Here is a 15,403-nt window from a genome sequence, read left to right as displayed (position 1 = left end):
GGAGAAGCAGGCTTCCCAAGGAGCAGGGAGCCCGATGCGGGGCTTGATCCCAGGACCCTGGGATCATGACCTGAGCCGAAGGCAGACGCTTAACAACTGAGCCACCCAGGCGCCCCTAGAACAGCTATAATAAAAAACAGAAAATAACAAGTGCTGGTAAGGATGTGGAGAAATAGGGACTCTCATATATGGAAGGAATGGGAAATGGTACAGTCAGTGTGGGGAAGTTGGGAGTTTGGCAGCACCTCAAAAAAAGTTAATTATTGAATAGGAGCCAGCAATTTCATTCCTAGGTATGTATCCAACAGAAATGAAAACACAAGTCTAAATAGAAACTTACACATAAACGTTTATAGCAATGTTATTAATAATAACCAAAAGGTAGAAACAATCTAAATGTCCATCAAGGGATGAACAGAGCAATAAACTGACACTTAAAAAGGCAGGAAGTGCTGATACATGCTACAACTTGGATGAACCTTGAGAATAGGTTCTGAGGGAAAGCAGTCAGTCACAAAAGGCTGTGTATGGAATGAGGCCATTTACACGCAGTACCCACAGTAGGCAAATCCATTAGGAGAGAAAGCAGATTAGCAGTTGCCAGGATATGGGGGAGAGGAGAGTGATTATTTAAAGGATATAGGATGTTTTTCTGGGGTAATGAAATCAAGTTTCAGAACTTGAAAGAGGTGGTGGTTGCACAACACCGTGAATGTACCAAATGCCACCAAATAGTCTGCTTCAAAATGGTTATTTATGTCACATGAATTTCACACCAGTTTTTAAAAAGCTAATGCTTTCAAAATTAAGCAAGGAAAGGAATGCTTTCAAAATTAACAAGCAAGGAATTAACAACTAAGGAATTTCATCAGATACGAACAATTTTTAAACAAAGAGAAGCAGCCACCTTTAATATAGCACAAGTAGACCATGTACAGGGAGATTCCAGTCCAAATGGGAGAAAATTTTAATAACGTTACTTTTACCTTTTATAAATAATCAGATATGGATGACTGACAATGCTTGGGGTACATCTTCAAAAGGGAGGAGGTGTGCAGTTGAGTAGAGCAATAGGGACAGAAAGTCATGAAGGCAGAGGACATGTCTTACCTTCCTCTCACAAATGTCAACAAAAGCTGGAGGCTGAACTTAAATTGTAGGGCTGTGACGTCACAACCCAACTTTAGGTCATTAGGAAGGCAAAATAAAAAACCTTTTCACACAGGGTTTACTCTGATAAAACACAAGGTCAGAGGATAGAGCAGACAAACCCCCTCAGGCTTCTCTATGAGCTCCTATGCCCAGAACAGCACAAATAAAAGCCTCCCAAAAGGAGCAGCCCAGCTTCTCCATGGGTCCTCTCACTTTGGGTTTTTTGAGGTAGAGGGAGGGCTATGTCACTGTTAACTTTGTAGGAAAAAATGTGGTTACAGAATATTCCTATGACTATAGTCTCTGCAAATTCTTTCTAAAATTACTTCAAGAGTGCTAAGAATAATAATTACTGTATTAGTCAGATAGAACATGTTTCAATTCACAGAAAAGTTCCTGAAACTGAATAGACTGAATTTAGTTTAATAAATACTACCTATTTAAGGGGAAGATTTGTTAAGAATAGGGATTAAGAGATGGATACAGACCAGCAGTATAATTTTAGGAAATTACCTAACTTTTCTTCATTTTCTCACCTAAAATTTAGCTAATACATGGAAAAGCACTTGGCAGAGTCCCTGGCACACAGTAAGGACTTATCAAATGTTCTTTATCGTGAGAGCCCTATGAAGATGCAAACCATATCCCAGGCCCTCAGGCAATCAGACCTCCCAGTGTCCTGCAGAGACTGTTAGGCTTCTGTCTGCAGTCGCCTGTCTGCACTGTCATCATTTGGTTTTATTTATTTCCTCTTAGGCTATGAGGTATTTCTATTTCTTAGCACCTGAAATGACCTAAAGCTCAGCAGATGCTTGTGGAATAAACAGAAACAGCCCTTGACGAGAAAGATCTGAACACTCATCTAGTGGGATGGGGCTCAGCAAGAAACACCTTCAACACAGGTATTGAAGGTGATCTCTAGAGGCTGAGATTGGGCATGGTGGCCTGGTGGGGACAGTACTGCAGGTGGATGAGAACAGAGGAACAAAACGCCCAGACCGCCATAACCCTACAATGCTAGGAATGCTCTCTAGCTTAACAATACTTACACTCGGGACAGTAGAGCTTTTCTTGCGTTCAGGAATATCGGCCTTATTGGGATTACTTGCGTTCCCAAGCATGGGACTGGCTGGAGCAATTCCCTTTCCTCCAACAGCACTTCCGCTTGATTTCCGGGAAGGAATTCCATCTTCTTTGAGGTCACTATCCACAGTGCTGGTCTGACTCCTTTTCGGATATGCCACAACTGAAGGAATAGCTGGTCCAGCTAAAACAAAGAGTTACTTTTTAAAAGCCAGAACACAGTTTTACATTTTATTCTGTGAAAATAAACATATTTTATAAGATGACCTAAGACTGCTATCATCTAAGAAAATACAAGACAGTAAAATCCTGTAGGATGTTTCCCGTTCATGTATAATGTCTTCCCTACGCAATGAGTTCAATTTTGAAATTTCATTTACTTGTCCCTTTCTCTTAAAGTTTTGGTTTTGTTTGTTCGTTTGTTTTTTTAATTCATAAGCTTGTATAGTTGTGCTTCAGAGACATCTTCAGGGATAGCTGTCCACTGAAAACATCTTCAGAGAGTGTTACTGTACAGATAAATAATCACACTAACTTGATGTACATACATCATGCAGAATGAACTGCTTCGCCTGGTACATCTGAGTGAACCTTATCCTTTTTTGTACAAGAGAGGCCTTCACCTTTCGGAGCAGAACAGATTTATGGGTCATTACTTTTGAAGTTTTATCCTGGATCTTTTTTAAAGCACTCATAATCTTCTAGATAAACAGGAATTTGAGTAGACAGGGAAAGGGGACACAAGCAGAGGAACGCCATGTTCCCAGCCACATTCCCACCCCAGGAGTACACCTGGGAACATCCTGGATGGACAATTAACTTATGTCCTACAAAAAAGCATCTGGAGACTCTGATGGTAGCCCAGGAGATTTGGAGTTCAAAGAATTTTGGAAATGAACAAGATAACTAGTATATTCGTTATGTATGTCATCCAGAGGTAAACTTCAGGAATGGCATCAAATGCTCATCGTCTATTCTATAGAAGAGACTTTATATATATATATTTTTTAAAGATTTTTATTTATTTATTTGAGAGAGAGAGAATGAGAGACAGAGAGCACGAGAGGGAAGAGGGCAGAGGGAGAAGCAGACCCCCTGCTGAGCAGGGAGCCCGATGCGGGACTCGATCCCGGGACTCCAGGATCATGACCTGAGCCGAAGGCAGTCGCTTAACCAACTGAGCCACCCAGGTGCCCAAGAAGAGACTTTATATTTTAGATCTATTAAACAGGGCTTGGGGTGGGGTACAAAAAAGCTACTTCTTGGAGAAAAATCTAAATGGTAAATTTAATTGGAACTGAATTAGAAGTATACAAAGGTTTGCTTTTATTTGTGGGAGGGAAACAATTAAGCTCTAAGTTTGGGAATTTTAACATAAAAAACAAAGAATTAACCAAGCATGGGTGATATTACCCTTAACACTTATCTTTCTTCTCAACAGCATGAGACAGCTAAGGACGTCCTGCATTTTTAGGGTTACTGCTGATCTGCTTTGAAGCCTGACTGCACTGTCTTACCAGTGCCACAGTGAGCTCCACGCACAGGAACCACCCAGGCCAGCCACCAGTCAAGCCAGAGCAGTTCCGTCTCAAGACTGTCCTTTTCTGAGGCGCCTGGGTGGCTCAGTCGTTAAGCGTCTGCCTTTGGCTCGGGTCATGTTCCCAGGGTCCTGGGATCGAGCCCCACGTTGGGCTCCCTGCTCCGCGGGAAGCCTGCTTCTCCCTCTCCCACTCCCTCTGCTTGTGTTCCCTCTCTCGCTGTGTCTCTCTGTCAAATAAATAAATAAAATCTTTAAAAAAAAAAAAGACTGTCCTTTTCCAGCACAGCCATCCCCTCCACCCCAACCTCTAGTTCCCTAAACACTGGCAACCACTGGTCTGGTCTCCATCTCTGGAATTCTCTCTTTTAGAGAATGTTACACAAACGGAATCAATTTCATGACACCTTTTGAGATTTTCTTCCCCACTCAGCATAGTTCCCTTGAGATCTATACAAATGGTTGCACCCATCAATACTTTGTTCCTTTTTATTGCCAAGTAGCGTCCTATGGTGTGACTGTCTCACACGGAAATGTGATTTTTACATAGTCAAACTTGGTAAATACGTCTTTTCTTTCATGGCTGTTAGTACTGGGGTTACAGTCAGAACGACCCTCACTAGTCCAAGTTATAAAGAAAAAGCAAATTATCTCATGTTTTAATATTTCCATATTTTTATATTTACATCTTCATTCCAAATGGAATCTACCCTTGTATAAGATGTGAGAAATGGATGCAAATTTATTTTTTTTCTGATAACTACCATATGCCCCAATACCATTTATTGATTATTAAACCAGTGATTCTCTACTTTTTTTTTTTTTTTTTTTACAAGACAAAGAACACTTTGAAAATCTAATGAAGATCACCCTTCCTAGAAAAATATGTACACACATACAGGGGGTTCACACAGGTGACCCAAATTAAGAACCACAGAAAAAACAAGTTGTAATTCTACACAAGCAGGCATGTGTAAACTGTTGGCATCTAGAAGTAAGAAACAAGGGGAGCGATGAGAGACCAGCTAAAAGCTGGGCTGGCTGCAGGCCTGCCTGCCTTCACTTGGTGTGAAGGGAGTACGCTTTACTAGATGCTGTACATACAATCTATCCCATTTTTAGCACTTAAAAGAACACAGCCAGAGGCATAACCAAAATCTTTTCTTTGCTGACCACTGTCTTCATCCCCATAAAAGAATAAAAAAACAACATAGAATTGGGTCAGTGACTTTCTATATACATGGATTTCTGGAAATATTCTTTTATGAAATTTTGTTTGTTTGTTTTTTGTTTTTAAGTAGGCTCCACTCCCAACTTGGGGCTTGAATTCACAACCCTGAGATTAAGAGTTGCATGCTCTACTGACTGAGCCAGCCAGGTGCCCCTCTTTTATGCACTTTTTAATATTAGAGGCTCCAAGAAGGAAGGATCATTATTATTATAAAAATACTACTCCATGAGGTAATCGGTCAGTGGGTTAGTGGACAGAGCCACAGGACCCGGGGCCAGAAGTCCGGGGGTTCTGTCACAGGTGTTCCCACTTCTATGTAACCTCAGGAGACTTAGTGAGCTCTCTTGGCCTTTATCCTTATTGATAAAATGGGGGTTAGGTGAGTGTATGACACCATGGCTAAAGCTCTTTTCCGCTCTAAAATTTTCTGAGCTGGGGAAAAAAGGCATTACCAATCCAAATGGAATATATTATATATATTATATATATATATTATATATATTAGGGAAGAATTAACTTATTAAGATAGTCACTAGAGATAAGAGAAAACTAAAAAACAAAACAAAACAAAACAAAAAACACATAACACAAACCAGTTCCCCCTCCAACCAAGAATTTAGGAATAATTCCCTTTAAACTGGATGGTTTAGAGCAATCTGTAGGCATTTTGCTAAATGCCCTGTTGTCCAGAGGCACTGAAAACCCCTCCGTAACAACTAACCTGAACATGACCAAAGAGACAAGAGACCCAGATCAACACTAGGTTTACAAATGCCATGGGCACATTCACAGGTTACAGGTGAAATAAGTGCGTGCGCATGCTTGCGCACACACATACACACACACGCGTGCGCGCGCGGGCTAGAGTCTCTGGATCCCCACACATGGGGCTGTCTGGAAGGCAGAATAATTGTTAAGTTTGGTAACCATATCTTTTAGGGTCCAAAGGCTCATAAAAGATTCACATCTATGGTGAATATTTTAAGAGTGAGGGTGTTAAGACACATCAACAGCTAGAGTGTGAGGCTGAGAATGACCCAAGTCAAAAATTTAAACCAAGTGAGGCAAACTGGGGTACTATACATTCTCCACGGCTGTCCACATGTAGCTACATAAATTTAGCTTAATCAAAACTGAAAACCATCTCCCCAGTTCAAGTGCTCAACAGCCACATGTGGCCAGTGACTACTCTATGGGACAGCACAGATCTAGAACATTTTCAGCACTGCAAAAGTGCTGGACAACGCTCAGGAAAGTAAATCCGATGCAGAGATGGGGAAGAGAGCGAACAGAGAACCAGAGATTGAAGCAGGAGTCCCAGAGGAGTGAGTGTACCAAAGAGATCAGAGCCTTGAGATGATCATGCCATCACGGGGACTGGTAGGAAGGAAATGCCCTGAAAATAAATCAAGTCAATTTCCCATCCCAGTAGGCCTTAAGCCAAAAAGGATGCTTCCCAATGTTACGAGGTCTCTTGTGTAAGGGGAGACTGCAGGAGAACACACTGCAATGGTCTCAAACTTACCATGGTCACTGTACCGCCTCTGCTTCTGGCTGGAAGAAACACTTCTCTGCACCTTGTGGTGAGGAGACTGGCCAGTACTGTTGTTGAGGTCACTGCTTGGCCTAACCTTAGCAAGTGAAAGATTGCTGCTAGAACTGGAGTCACTAGCATCCAGCTAAGAGGAAATGAGAAGAACAGAGCAAACCACAACACGGACCCAAATGATATGTTAGGAAACTAAACTTCTCATAACACACAAACCTCTCACAAACAGTTCATTTACAGACGAAGAATCACAATGTACAAAAATGACAACCTTCAATTTGGGCAAAAATATTTTTCTGACTGATGAAAAAGCTCATGAAAGGATAGGTATTTATGATTTTCTTTCTAGGCTTTTTCATATAATTTAAAATGCTCTCTGTTCACTTCATCTCATACTTTACATAATTTCTAAACTATTAATGACTATAGGTTAACTTATGACGTTCAAGTTTGTGACAATACCCACCGTTAAGGTTACTACCTCAAAATTAAAATTAATAATGGTCATAGCAGTTAGATCTGTCATTTGCAGGTAAGTTTAAAAATGATACATCAAATGTTATATATATTAAGGAAAGAGCTTACTTTTCATCATTTACCTAAAAGTCACATTCGCTCTTTCTGATTACTCTTACCTCTGAAGATTTTCTCCCCAATAGCAAATATGTAGCTGTGATCTCATCATATTTCATTTTACTAAGAGATTCTTGAATTTCTTCTTGTGAATATCCCATTCCCACCATAATATCTAAAAGAAGGACATAATATAGTTTATGTGTTTTGTCTGGATACAAAATCACTGTGTTACAGGATAAAATAATTTCCATTATTTGACCGAAAACATCGTAGATTTTCTAACATAAATGGGCAGTTGGCTTATTTCTAAGTTCCCATTCTAGGAAACTACAGGTAAGTTCCTAAATACGACAAAACAGATAAGCTGACTCATGTAACTTATGTTTAACTTCCTATTATTCCCATTTTAGGCATATCCATAGGAGTCAAAACAGAAATATGTTACTTGCACACACACAAGGACGCAGGCACAGAGTAATTACCTATTCTTTTCTGGTCTGAGATGTCTAGTTCTGGTTCAACAAACGGTTTAAGTTCATCTTCTTCATGCCCTGCATTGATCCATCTGTCCTTCATGATTTGCTGAAAGGTGAACTACTCATTAGCAGCATAAAATAAAACATGCTGATAACCACAATATTTCGAAAAATTTATTTTCAACATTTCAAGGATTATATCTCAGAGGATAACTTTTAAAAAAGTCTTTAATGTCTCAATTCCTGCTTAAAAAGCCCCAGGAGAGTATTCAATATGTCATACAAACCAAGCAAAGTTCTAAAAATACTGTAAAGACTCTCCAAAGTCATTACTTATTTTGCACTTATGCGATTACCTCTAGAGTGCCTCGTTTTATTGGATTTAGCACCAGGAAACGTTTGAGAAGGTTTTCACAGTCTGTGGACATGTAGAAAGGGATTCTGTATTTCCCTCTTAATACTCTTTCTCTCAGTTCCTTTGGGGGGGCAGGGAGGAAAGAAAACTAGTTGAGTCAAATTTTAGGTTAAAAAAGAACCCACTGAGACCCCATCATACTGACAGATCATTAAAATATTAACCCTCATCATTTAATAAAATGTTTAGCATTCTGAAGAGGGTGGATAACAACTGGTTCTTATACCTTTAGGTTCTGTCCATCAAAGGGGAGTGACCCGCTGACTAGAGTGTAGAGAATTACGCCAAGGCTCCACACGTCCACTTCCGGCCCGTCGTATTTCTTGCCCTGGAAGAGCTCTGGGGCTGCATATGGAGGACTGCCACAAAACGTATCCAGTTTACTGCCAACAGTAAATTCATTGCTAAAACCAAAGTCAGCTATTTTAATGTTCATATCAGCATCTAACAATAGATTTTCGGCCTAGAGGGAAAACATCAAGACAAAAATGAAATTTAACCAAAATAGAATTAGAACTGTGATAGAATTAGGCATTTCATAAAAGCTTTTTGTAATGATATAAAGTTAACATAACCTAATGAAAAAAATAAGGAAACATTCTTTCTAGAGGAAAACATAAAAACAGAAGATAAATTAGAATTTCTAATTTTATTTTTTATTATGTTTATTATTTATATTTTATTATATTTATTATTTTAGTTTTATTTTTAAGTAATCGCTATACCCAGTGTGGAGCTGGAACTCCTGGGATCAAGAATCAGATGTTCTTATGACTGAGCCAGCCAGGTGCCCCAAGATTTTTAATTTTTTAACATTAATAACCAGTAACAGATACAAGGTATAGATTAACTCTGGCAATATTTTAAACAACAAATGCCCCATAATTTAAAAAAAATTATTTAAATAGCTTTCTCAATTAATAATAATAAGTGGCTTTTAAAAAAATGAAGACTTGCTTTAAGCGGCCAGCCACGTTTTATAAAAACGGCTGAAGAGCTGTGCAATGGCTATTACTGGGGAGGGGAGAGCCCTGGGCCTCATTCAAGATACAGATCACAGTCATCTTCATTTATTTCAGTAAACATCTATCACATGCCAATGACACACCCGGCATTATATTTGTGTCTGAACATATGATGAACAAGACAGACAGGGTCTGGCCCTCAAGGAGCTCACAGGTTAGAGGGGGAAAGGCAGAAGACCAAGTGGCTGCACTCTGACCTCAGTGCTGTAACTGAGGATGTGTGGGGCACTGTGGGCCCAGCACTGACAGGTGCAGGAAGGCTTCCTAGAGGGGGTGAAATCAGAGCTGCTGCCTGGAGGCTTAGGTAATAGTGGTGGGTGTGAGGTGGGAGGCAGAATATAAACAGTCTGAAAACCCAGAAGGAAAGAGAGAACATGCTTTACACTCAAGAAACTGAAAGACAGTGTGTGGAAAAGAGGTGCAGGGGACATGGCCATGGCCGAATCACAAAGGGCCAGTTGAGTGACTGGTAGGAAGTTCAAGTTTTCCACCTAAGGGCAATGGGAAGCCATTAAAGAATCACTCAAACAGGAAAATGACAATCTTATTTGTATTTTTATTTTTTTTTAAGATTTTATTTATTTGAGAGAGAGAGTGAGAGAGAGAGAGCACAAGAGGGGGGAGCGGGAGAGGGAGAAGCAGACTCCCTGCTGAGCAGGGAGCCCGACGCGGGACTCGATCCCGGGACTCCAGGATCATGACCTGAGCCGAAGGCAGTTGCTTAACCAACTGAGCCACCCAGGCGCCCTTATTTGTATTTTTAAAGGACCATTCTGGTTGCAGGGTGTAAAATAGACAAGGGAGGGAGAGGCAAGATTGGAAGCAAGGAAGGCCAACAAAAAACTGGTGTACGAGATGCTGGCAGTCTGGGTGAAGACAGTGGTCCCAGGGACAGAAAACAGCATGCTCAAAAAAGGTTTAGGAAACAGTAGCAAAAGGACCTGGGGACTGAGTGGATGGTAGAGCAAAGGAGACTGAGGCACCGAGGGACATGAGGCATCAGAATGAGAAATGAACATTCCCGTTCAGGAAGGAAGAAGGTAGGCTATGAACCTGCTGAACCCAAGGGACAGAAGTAGGGCTTAGCTGTCACCCATCTGTCAGCTCTGGCCGCAGGCATGGATCTGGGGTCATCAGCATACAGGTGGCCACTGCAGCGACTAGAGTGGATGTGTAAGCAGCACGGGTGGGTGTGGAGAGGAACAAGCAATCGATGATAATGACATGCGGAAGGGGAGGAAGCGAGGACCAACAAATCTAGACGATGTTTAGGGAGATACGGCTGTGAAAGTAGAGAGAGAAAACTAGTGCATCTGGAAGGGGATTTGGGGTGGAGAGGTTTTTTTTGGTAAAAGACAGTGCAGACTTCAGCATGTTTTTGTAAATGCTGCTGGTGAGAAGCTGGGAGGCGGAGAGGGCCCAGAGCCCAGAGGCAGGGTGAGCAGAGCCGCCCTACTGCCTGCAACAAGAGGAGTGTTCTGAGAGGTGAAGGGTGGGCACGGGCGCAGCTTACTTTGCAGGCTTGCTGGGGAACTGGACGTTTCTGCCTGGCATTTCTACGTTCTCTGGGAAACAGAAAACCTTATCCTACGCCAAGAGTGGGCCAGAAGTGAAGGAGTGGGCAGTAAGGAGGTCTCCGGGCAGCACCACGCTGACCAGAGACACAGAAGAGGTGGCCAGGTGGCACTGAGGGCACCGTCTAGGTGACAGCATAGCTTTTTGGAGGCCCCCACCTCTTTGGTAGTGTGATAATATTTCTACAGAGACCAATTATGAGCTACCTTAACTGAAATGTAAGATACTTTTAATAAACTTCATATTAATACCAAAACCTGACTAAAAGAATCAATTATTATAGGATTTACTTTTTCTTATTTAATAAGGCAATCTAATCTGTGACCACCAGTAGAACTGAGCACATACAGGTAGAGCATACACTCACAGACTAAGGGCCCTGCAACTCACCTTGAGGTCTCTGTGAACAATCCGTTTTTGGTGGCAGTACTGGACTGCAGATACGATCTGCATAGGAGAGACACAGGTTAATCATCATCATTAAGATGAAAATCTCATTAATGTTCACACATGCAAAATACTCAGTGAGCACCTGACTGTCTGTGTGGATCTCTAAAAATAATTTTCTTGTGCTTTGAACTTTCCAATTTGGAGAAATTCAGGGGTGAGGGCAAGAAGAGATAGGTGAGCATGTTCTTCCTGCTCTCTCTAGTTTTCACTGGAAAGTCTCCTCTTGGGCCTACTCCCTGACATTCCGGTTATCTGTGAATATGGTGCCAGGGCCCAACAAATCACCAGGATCTGGAAGACCCTAGCTGCCCCCAGACCCAGGATCGGATGGCTCTGGTGCAAGCTTTCCATATAATTTCCATGTAATTAACTCGAAACTAAACTGGCAGTTACAGACTATCCATGGCCACAAATTCATCCAGGTTGGGTCTCCTCTGTTAATTACTTCTCTTCCCAGTCAGGACTGCTCCTTACAACACTCTCTTCTTTTTAGCTGATGTGGGTTCAAAGACAGCAAAACTTACTCACCTTTCTGAGGATCGGTTTCCTCTTCCTTAAAATGGAAGAGTAAATGTTATAATATATGTGAACTACAAACTAGGTAAGCTACTCTGTGCTCGATCCATAAGGGTCTCCTTCTACTCTCAGCAAATGGTATGCCTTTATTTAGTCAACTTTGGATCACTCCTGTGATTAGTACTGTTGATTAAACAACTCTTTTGCTGAAATTTCACATGTGTAATTTTTTTTAAAAGATTTTTAAAAAAATTTATTTATTTGATAGAGAGAGAGAGAGAACACAAGCAGGGAGAGCTACAGGCAGAGGGCGAAGCAGACTCCCACTGAGCAGGGAGCCTGATGTGGGGCTCGATCCCCGGACCCCAGGATCTTGACCTGAGCCAAAGGCAGACGCTTAACCGACTGAGCCACCCAGGCGCCTCTTACTTGTAGTTTTTTAAGAAGCCTCCTTTTCTTTCTTCTTTTTCTCTCTCTCTCTCTGTTTTTAAAGGTTTTATATATAGAGAGAGAAAGAGCACACAAGTTGGGGGGGCTGCGGGAGCAGCAGTGGGAGAGGGACAAGCAGGCTCCCAACTGAGCAGGGAGCCTGATATGGGGCTTGATCCCAGAACCCTGGGATCATGACCTGAGCTGAAGTGAAGGCAGATGCTTAACCAACTGAGCCACCCAGGCGCCCCCAGAAGCCTCCTTTTCTAATCAATAAAAGTTTTATATGCCTATTATAGGAATTTTAGGAAATACAGAAAGGTACATATAAGCACATGCCTGATAACATCTCTTGTTGTTTTAGTGTATCTGCTTCTGACCTTTTTGTTGGTGTTATGCTGGTGTAACTACATATGACCACATACATGCAAAACTGGGTTCTAATGAAAATGCTCCTCGTTGGGGCGCCTGGTGGCTCAGCTGGTTAAGCGTCTGCCTTCGGCTCAGGTCATGGTCCCAGGGTCCTGGGATCGAGCCCCGCATCGGGCTCCCTGCTCCGTGGGAAGCCTGCTTCTCCCTCTCCCACTCCCCCTGCTTGTGTTCCCTCTCTCGCTGTCTCTCTGTCAAATAAATAAATAAAATCTTTAAAAAAAAAATACTGCTTGTTTCTCCAGATCATCATCAGCTTTTAATTGTAAGCCCCACACACCCACCTACACTGGACATAAACACTCAGAGAATGCTTCTTTTGTTTTAAAGTAGGCTCCACGCCCAGTGTGGGGCTTGAACTCACGACCTTGAAATCAAGAGTTGCACGCTCTACTGACTAAGCCAGCTGGGCACCCCAGGCTGTTTTACCGGTCGGCATTTTGGTTCAGAACAAGGAGCAAGGAGAAGCTGGACTGGGGTTAGGGTGGGGTGAGGCCAAAATCAGGGCTTCACTAAGCAGCTACATACTGTATAAATTCACAAGATCAGACCCACTTTTTTTTTTTTTAAAGATTTTATTTATTTATTTGACAGAGAGACACTGAGAGGGAACATAAGCAGGAGGAGTGGGAGAGGGAGAGGGAGAAGCAGGCTTCCCGCCAAGCAGGGAGCCCAATGCGGGGCTCGATCCATCATGACCTGAGCCGAGGGCAGATGCTTAACGACTGAGCCACCCAGGTGCCCCCAGATCCACTTATAATCAACAAAAAATATAAAAATTCCAAGGCCAAAATATGGTTTAGAACACCTGTTACCTTGGATGATCATTTACGCTGTGCTACTCTGCATGAAAGCTGGGAAAGCGAGTAACTTTGTTTTCCCAAAACAAACAGGTACACTGCCTAGGATGTGGGTACCACTGACCTTACTTCTGCCTGATCTGACTGTCCCTCTTTTCATCCCCCCCCCCAATACTGAGATTTCTCCTACAGGTTATTTTCAAATTCTGCCTCTGAGTAACATTTGACAATTTCCTACCCTTTCTCAGAGAGATCAAAGAAGTTCTCCTTTTACCTCCAAACAACTCACAGTTAACCTTTTAAAGCCACAATAACCTGAAAACATTCAACTTTAAATCACTGGGTTTTTGGGGCACCTGGGTGGCTTAGTCGTTGGGTGTCTGCCTTCGGCTCAGGTCATGATCCCAGAGTCCTGGGATCAAGCCCCGCATCGGGCTCCCTGCTCAGTGGGAAGCCTGCTTCTCCCTCTCCCACTCCCTCTGCTTGTGTTCCCTCTCTCGCTGTCTCTCTCTGTCAAATAATAAAAAAAAAAAAATCTTAAAAAAAAATAAAAAATAAAAAAATAAATCACTGGGTTTTTTTGCATGCCTTTAAGCTAGAAGCAGTTATTTCTTTAAAAAAGTTAAGAATCTGGATGTTTCCCAGATTGAAATATGAACGCAAACCTAATTTACCTCCAGTCAGACAGGAAAGAGCAGAGGCAGCAACATTACCAACCCACCAAGAAAGAGGTGAGGAAAGATGATGGAGCCAGGATTCTCTTCTCTCTCTTTGAAGAGAACAGAGCTCATTCAAACGCTTAAAACCACACAAGCGGTCCTTAGGATGAGAATGGCCAAGGAGGTGGGAAGGAGAAACCATCTGCTGATGGATGTGGAAAGAAGGGCCTGTTTCTGACAGTTAACATTTTCATGTGGAGTGTACCTTGTGTATGGCATACCTTCCTCTTTGCCACAAAGAAGAAAACTTCTTATTTAGTCAATGTAAGAATGGCTTATAAACTTTTGGAAAGCATGGCAATTAGCAACAGAGCAAAGTGGAAACACCAATATCCTGATTGATCCTTCCAGGTTTAAATGAGGGATCTTAAGGAAATACTATGGCAAGAAGAAAGGATTACATTAAATTGTAAGCAGTGTAAATTAAGTCATTAGTTATAAAAGCACATAAATTACCTTTCCTTGACCAACTAATGGGTTCCTCAGATAAAGACTTGAGATTTTTCTGCAGGAAATTTATTTTATTTTTTTTAAAGGTTATTTATTTATTTGAGAGAGAGAGAAAGAGAAAAAGCCAGCACAAGTGAGGTGGAGAGGCAGAGCGAGAAGGAGAAACAGACTTCCTGCTGAGGAGGGGGAGCCTGACTTGGGCTCTGTCCCAGGACCCCGGGATCATGACCTGAGCCGAAGGCAAATGCTTAACCGACTGAGCCACCGAGGCGCCCCTCTGCAGGAAATTTAAAATAAAAGCCTGAGCGATTGCCTCAACATGTAGGTTAGTAAATGTCCGAGTCCCTCTGACAAGTCAGACCCTGCCAGGGGGATGTGTGGAGATGGAAGAAGTGAGGAGCAGTCACAGGGTTAAGCACTAGTTGCTTCCTTGGAGAGGGTCAGGCTCAAACCTGCTGTTGCTGGCGGCACTCACTCGTCTGTTCTTCACAGTCAACAAACCATATTCACATAAATGTTTGCGAGTCAGACAGATTCAACTTAGTGGGAAGGAATTTAAGGTTTGTGAGGCAAAAAAAAAACCTCTTGGCTTTTAAGTGGTCAATTTATAAAAATACAGAGTATAGCTATGGAAAGGGGCCAAACCAACTTTGTTTTGTCATAAAGAGAAATTTGAGCTTCCCTCCGTAGATCACAGAATAAAATATCAGAACTGGAAAGCACTTCAAAATTAATCATCAAATATAACTTCCAATTTTTGTAGGTAGAAAAGTTGAGGATATGAGAAATTAAATAATAGCCAAAGATTAGTCTCAAAATTTGTCATTTAATAGGTTTTAATTCAAAGTACCATTAGTATTTAAGTTTTTAAGTTAAATTTAAGCCTACATCTGGCTTATGTAAGACAAAACTAATAATGAATTCTGAGATTGTGACACTCTTCTCGCTAAAAACTGGGAAATGGTTTTAAATTAATGCAATCGGGAAACGG

General features: G+C 41.8%; 1 protein-coding gene across 17 annotated transcripts in view; it reads right to left on the bottom strand.

Annotated features, from left to right (window-relative positions):
- The window catches only part of MARK3 (microtubule affinity regulating kinase 3), a 116,849-nt gene that overhangs the window by 17,770 nt on the left and 83,676 nt on the right, over positions 1–15,403 (bottom strand). For 13 of the 17 annotated variants that reach the window (XM_078054256.1, XM_078054258.1, XM_078054260.1 and 10 more), the window contains 7 exons: positions 11,010–11,066; positions 8,246–8,482; positions 7,961–8,080; positions 7,611–7,710; positions 7,188–7,300; positions 6,529–6,682; positions 2,202–2,419 (listed from right to left, as the gene is read on the bottom strand). In XM_078054256.1, the coding sequence (XP_077910382.1) occupies positions 2,202–2,419; positions 6,529–6,682; positions 7,188–7,300; positions 7,611–7,710; positions 7,961–8,080; positions 8,246–8,482; positions 11,010–11,066 (999 nt within the window). The remainder of the gene's footprint in view (positions 1–2,201; positions 2,420–6,528; positions 6,683–7,187; positions 7,301–7,610; positions 7,711–7,960; positions 8,081–8,245; positions 8,483–11,009; positions 11,067–15,403) is intronic. The other 4 variants (XM_078054259.1, XM_078054265.1, XM_078054268.1 and 1 more) reach the window with 1 other exon arrangement.

Source organism: Halichoerus grypus, chromosome 8 (genome assembly GCF_964656455.1).
Source record: "Halichoerus grypus chromosome 8, mHalGry1.hap1.1, whole genome shotgun sequence".
Taxonomy (NCBI): Eukaryota; Metazoa; Chordata; class Mammalia; order Carnivora; family Phocidae; genus Halichoerus; species Halichoerus grypus.
Note: the sequence above shows the minus strand (reverse complement) of the source record. Positions and strands in the feature narration are given on the sequence as shown.